At 42.7% G+C, this 6,614-nt stretch overlaps 1 protein-coding gene and 1 pseudogene across 1 annotated transcript; both read left to right on the forward strand.

Annotated features, from left to right (window-relative positions):
* Window positions 1-2,035: 2,035 nt before the first annotated feature.
* LOC110229541 lies at window positions 2,036-5,912 on the forward strand (annotated as a pseudogene).
* LOC110229022 lies at window positions 4,858-5,167 on the forward strand. Its single transcript, XM_021027733.1, is given in 4 exon segments — window positions 4,858-4,863; window positions 4,922-4,964; window positions 4,967-5,031; window positions 5,033-5,167. Coding segments are annotated over 4 exon segments (249 nt in total).
* Window positions 5,913-6,614: the final 702 nt, after the last annotated feature.

The raw sequence follows: 6,614 nt of genomic DNA on the forward strand, positions 1-6,614 counted from the left end.
AACCTAACACTCATTTGACACCCAAACCGAGATCTAATTTTGTTTTAATTGTAAAATCTAAACCCTAAACCCTAAACCCTAACCGATATCTAATTTAGTTTTAATTATAAAATCTAAACCCTAACCACTCATTTGGCAACCCAAACCGACATCTAATTTCGTTTTAATTGTAAAATCTAAACCTTAAACCCTAAACCCTAAACCTTAAACCCTAAATCTATTTTGTGATTTCCTTTTTTTTAATTGTGTTTCTTTTTTTTTTTAATTCTCTAGTATTAATAATGACATGGCAAAACGATTGGCTATAATCTGTTGGGTGAATTTAAAGGTTCACCCGAGGGGTAAACCTAAGTATGGTTCTAATCGAACGTGACTACTATACTCCTATTAAATCTTAGGGGGTGATTGGTGTGATGCTGTAAAGACTTTTATTATATTTAACTTGTTTTGCCAATTCAATACTCCCTCAGTCCCTTAATAATAAATATTTGAAAAAATATGTTTCACAACAATGGAGATGTTTTGTATTTTCTATGCAAGATATGTTTAACATTCTCATTGTATATTGGATCACTTATAAATTAGAGTTAAAAAAAAAGTACCTAAAAACAAAATAAGGGTAATATAGTATTGAGTTGTAATAAAATTCTTAATATGGAAAATTTTAAACACCTAACTGAAGAAATCGGAAGGATTATTTCTTAGTTTATTTGAAATAAAAATGTTAAGAAGAAACTTTTATATAATTAAAGATAACAAACAGAGAAAGCTAAATTAGGGAAAACGTAAAAAAACAAAATTGTAAATTTTTAATTAAAAAGTATAGTTATTTTTAGGCCAAGGCATAAAAATCAAAACCGAAGAATTGAACCAAACCGAAACGAAAAAAGAGTTTTGGATCGACTATGGATACCACTAAGTATCTGGAATGGATCTCAGTCACACTATCCACTAGATATCGGTTCGGTTATTATCCAATATCCGTGGGTATCCGAATAGAACCGAAAATGTTTGGCTAGCCCTCTACAAACCTAGAACTAAGTCCAATACATTTTGATCCAATCTTTAACTCAACCTATTTTCTGTCAAATACATTTTTGTCTCAATAGTCAGTAGATTAATTTTTGTTAACTTTTGGGTATTTTTGGTTCTTTTTTGGGTATTTAGTGTGGATGTCGGATTCACACACTCAAGTATTTATTTATTTAGTAAGAAGGATTACTCTTGAGGACAAAAATAGATGTGTAAAAGCTATCAACTGGTATGAAAATGGCTATAGTATATTTGCTAGGAAATTGCGTGTGTTTTTACATGGCCCTTGGCCCTCTTACTTATACGTGTAAATGACATTTAATTCCTAATTACATATAATTATTCTCTCTTAAATGTGTCCGTTTCTGTCTTTGAGTTTATTGCTTAAACGTTCGAATTCGAATTGATTCCGATCTTCATGGGCTTCACCTTTTAGCCCAAAAAGTTCCGAACCGAACTATCCTTGACTTTGACTTTGTTCCCACCTCGCGGTACGACCACTTCGCCCATATCCTTCCCCTTGAACTGAGGATCTCATGGGCCTTATCTCTTGTGGGCTTCCCCTCTGCCTATGTGGCAATCTTTGGTTGGTCCCTGACTACTAATGCGGGATCCGACACCAACAGTTAGCCCCCCAAGTCTTTTGAAGTGTTATTTCAATTCGGAAGACTTTAATGCTTTAATGAACAAAGATTGCGGTTGGGAATTCTCTGATTTCCCGCCAAAATCCCATCACTCCTTTGATTTCGGCACTATCCATATTTACCCGCGTGACATCTGTCACCATTATGACCGTATCTTAATTAATTACTATTAAAGCGGGGAAAAACCTTCCCACTTCCCCCCACGACTCCCAAGACGGTTTCGTCATCATCACTTAGCTTGCGTGAGGTAAACTTCTTTTCATTTTTTACTTTACTCTTCTCCTTTTTAGATTGAAATTTCTCTCTGCTTCTCTCGCCAAATTTTTCTTCCCCGAACTTTGAATCTTCCATCTTTCCCGATGAATTCTGACCCCGATAGACCCGAGTCTCCGACTTATGACGAAAGAGGTTCTAGCAAAGACGAATGCACCCGTCCGAACGACATCGCCGGCCCTCATTACATGTCTACTTGTACTCTTCAATCTCTCGAACGATTAAGAGAGCTTTGCCGGATTCCGCCTGAACTTATGGCAGAATCGATGATGCCCGGTCCTACGGAGTCCCCAGAGGACCATCGTTCCGGCTACTTTTGCGTGTATGAGATCTATTTCAAGGGCTGCGGGTTAATCTTTCCTCTTCCCGAAGCTCTGGTCCGATACTTAGCAGCACTGGAGATTGCCTTACCCCAATTAACCCCCAATCTTCTTCGAACCATCTTAGGGATTATAACCGTTGCGGCGGAGGCTGGATACGTTATCGGAGTCCCCGAACTGAACGAGCTTCTTAGTGTGAGAGGTTCGTCGAAGAAAACTGGGTACTTCTCGGCGTACCCGAATGCCAACAGAAACCTTATCTCACACTTTCCGAACAAGGATGAAAACTGGCATCATCCTTGGTTTCTGATTAAGAAAACCCCTGCTTCGATTGGAAATCTTTCTGAGGTGCTCCCATCAAAGTGGTCCGCAAAGCCCGGTAGAAATTATGTCACATATACTTTTCCCGATCATCTTATTTTTTACTGACTAAACTCGTTGTTTCACTACGCAGCTTTCATCGCTCAGACTCTCCCAACTAAAGAATTCATCGAGTTCTTCAAAATAGTCCTCGAAGGGGAAATCCTTTGGAATTCCTTCACCCTTGATCGGTTCATAGGGGCCAATCAAAAACTCAGGATGAGTCCCCCCAGACAACTTCATCGTCTTCCACCTCCTCCATCAACTCAAGGAATGTCAGCCCAGGCCCTTGCTTCCCAGCATAAGGTGCTTTCCAAGCCGATGGCTGAGGCTTGCGAGGCGAACAAAGTGTTTCTTACGACCGCCATTGACAAAAAGGACTACAGTAGGACCTTGTTGGTTGATGATGGTATTGCTGAAGGGGCCAGATCTGTTGATGCTTTTAGGTCGAAGCCTCATCGCGAACTCCGTGGTGGTTGTTCTCCTCGGAGAGCCCGATCTCCTCGTCGTGACTCTCCTCGTTCTTCCTCCCGGGGTAGATTGAGCAGCGAACCGATTGCAAATTTGATTCGCAAAAAGAGAGACAGGCCAGCTAACGGTAGCTTTTCTCCGCTGAGGGACAAATCAAAGGCACGGACTGACCGTTCCCCTCGATCGTCTCCTCCTTCCCAAAAAATGGGTCCTCCTCCTCCCGTTAGCACGTCTCCCTCTTCTCAACCCAGTGGCGAGAAGACAGACCGGAGCGCGACTCCTCGAAAGGAAGGTGCTGAATCTCGAGATGCTCCCCTGAAGTCGAAGGCCGTACTCGTCCCTCAGACCAAATCGCTTTCAAGTTTGATAAATGAATTTTTTTTTAACTTCTATCTTATTTGTATTCTTAACTCTACAACGTTTCCTCCTCTTCCTTTACAGCAATGGAGAAAGAGGGTAACGTTTTCCGATGATTCAAAACCTGAAAAGATGCGATCCTGCCAACTTTCGACAGGTGGCACCCTATAATCCGTGAACGCTTCTTACTTCACACTCATCATTCGTCTCGAGTTAGTTTCGCTTCATTTTTCCGGTCTCGTTATTACTTTACGTACTGACTTACTTTCCTGGGTTTATTCCGAATGCCAGGCAAACAGTGAACTCAATGACATGGTTGAACTCTATGAGGGACTGTTGCTCAGTCGGGAACATGAGATCGACACATGGAAGGGCAAGTTTACTTCTCTCGAGGTTGACCTCCGCTCCCTTTCCGGCTCTAAGCAAGAACTGGAAGACCAAGTCGATCATTTCTCATCCGAACTCACGAAGACGAAAGGTGAACTGCAAGATCAGTACAGCCGGTATGACAATCTTCAAGATGAACTTTTTGGTGTTCAGGGCAGACTTTCCGAATCCGAATCGACTGCTTATACCCTGAATAACCAACTCATCGAACTTGATGCAAAGTACAAAGCGGTCGTCAAGTTGCGAGATTCCGTGTTGGCAAGGTCGGCATCAAAGGCTAGAAAGGAGGTCAAGGGACGTGGGATGAAATTGATTCAAAGGGTCATTCTTTTCATTCAAACCGAGAAGGCAAGATCGGAGCTGGAATCGGATATCAAGGAGCAAGAAAGCAACCTACTCTTGTTAGACCAAATCCATGAAGAGGATTTCTCCGAGCAAGAAAGGACCGAGCTAAAAGCTAGTTTATCTGAAAAACGAAGTCGTTTTGCAGCTCTTCCCGCTTCATCCTTCAACCCTCAGCATATTGAGGAATTCTTCACCGAATCACCTCCCTTGGGTGAATCGGGTTTAGACTGGGCTGGTAAATTCTCACTCTTGATACTCATCACCTACACGCTTTGTATTTTTGACTGATTGGAACTATCCCTCCCAGGTTCGAGTGAGCCGGCAGATGTTGCTCCACCCGAGGTCCCTGCCATACCGTGACCATCCCGGATGACGATTGTGCCGTCGGGAATGAACCGGGAACTTCTTCTGAACAAGTCCCTGCAAAAGACCCGAATGAAACCTTGCCAACTGAAGTCGAGCCCGAGATGGCTTCTGACCCGTAGTGGCTGCGTCCACTTTAAACTGGGGTTTGTCCCATGCATTTGAGAACTTAAAATTTAAATTGGGATAGGTATGTTTTCGACTAAGGAGGCTTTATATTATTTATTTTTTGAACAAGATATTTGCCTGAGGAGGCTTTTAAACCTTTCAAGTTATGATCCCTAGAGGGTTTTGTTTGAAATAGTATGCGTGTTTGCAAAGTCTGCCTTAAATAATTTTGGCCTTGTGTTTATGTTTTGAGATTCTTAGGCTGATCAAACCTTTCTCTTAGAGTGCGAGAACTAAGCTCGGCTTGACGCGAGTTCCCGATTTCGGGTTTAGTCAACTCGGTACATTTATTGGGCTTGGGCCTCAACTGTTTTTACTTTGTATTTAATGGGCTTTTTGTCTTTAATGCGACGGTTGCTCTTTCCCTTCCCACTCCTCGAGAAACAGGAAAAGCTACACGCCTTTGAGGCAATAATTGCCTTTTCTCAATTTCCAAAAATGGTTTAAACCATACGGGCACTCCATCATTATTGAATTTTCAGTTCCAAGACAAACCCTAAACCCATTATAAATAAGGGTTTATCTGCGTCTGAACTTTCTTCACGCACAATTAGTGAAATTTACTTGATAAACACTACGAGAATGGAAAACGAAGGTGTATCCCCCATCAGCCCCGTCGACCCTGGCAGCCCACTGTTCTTGTCCGGTGACGGTTTCGAGCCGGTCGGTGTTCTCTTTCCTCATGTTGTATTTCACTTCCCCTCGAAGGATAAGAAAGAGGCCCGCGACTTCATGGACAAGGTTAGCATTCATCTTCCTCGATCAAACTTTTCTACCTTTTTTTCTTAACTCACTTGTCTCTTCGCTAGGTCGTCGACAAACTTCACCGTATGTGCGATGAGAGGCAACGATTAGGTCTCAAAAGGCAAACACTCGAGGCTCGCATTGCTCGAGTGGAGAGGAAGGTGGGGCTTCGGAGAGTGATCTCTTTCAATGGGAGTGGAGGAACTTCGATTCCGTTGCAAAGATCCCGAAGATGCTTTGGATGTACCTCCGCGCTAGAGGTAAAGTTCCAGGGCCCGTGAATACACCGGTCAAAGTTCCCCCGTCCGACAGCAAAGAGGAGGATGAGGTGGAGGACAACAATCCTTGGAAACACGTTCGGAACGAGCCCGAAGTGGACAAGAACAAGGCATCCACTTCGGATGCCGAACCGGCTATGAAGGAGCCTGTTCCTGAGCCTCTTCCATAAATATTCCCGAACTCTACTGTCTTATTTCACCTCGCTTTTTAACTCTTGAACTCGTAATGGGCTTCGGCCCATTTTGTTTATGGAAACTTTTACTACTTTCCTGTTTCTCGAAATATTCTTGGAGATATGTCTTAAATGCATGATTGATTAAAGGGCATAAATCTTTCCGCGAATTACTCCGCTCTAGGATGGAAACCGCGGCCTACTAGGGATACAATGTCCTTATAAATTGTAACTTCATCTTTTCTTTATTCCTCATCGTTCTCTTTTCCTTTTGCAGATATGGAATTTAACCTTTGATGTTCGGAATCCATGCCAGACTTCTCCAGGGTCGGAATGATGGAAGGAGATGTTCCGAATGTGTCGAGTAGGCAGCCTTCTCCACCTCGCGGCTTCTTCAGGTCCCAAATCCGAGCTCTGTGTGCTTTGATCAAGGACCTCCAGACAAAGATCAAGAAATCGCGATGGAATTCATAAAGGCGCTTGTGGTTCAACACCAGAAGCTAACGTTGGAAAGGAGAAAACTCCGAAAAAAGATTCATCAAATGCAACGTAGGGTTACTGTGATATCGGGACTGTATGATGCCAATTCTCGACCTCGCTGGTCAAGGAGTTCAAGTGTTCTGCTCATCGAGAAGAACTTCCTAATTCGAAGTGCATGCGTGACGACACTTCGTTTTATTTGCTTATTGCTGAATAGAC

Source organism: Arabidopsis lyrata (assembly GCF_000004255.2).
Source record: "Arabidopsis lyrata subsp. lyrata unplaced genomic scaffold ARALYscaffold_4, whole genome shotgun sequence".
NCBI lineage: Eukaryota > Viridiplantae > Streptophyta > Magnoliopsida > Brassicales > Brassicaceae > Arabidopsis > Arabidopsis lyrata.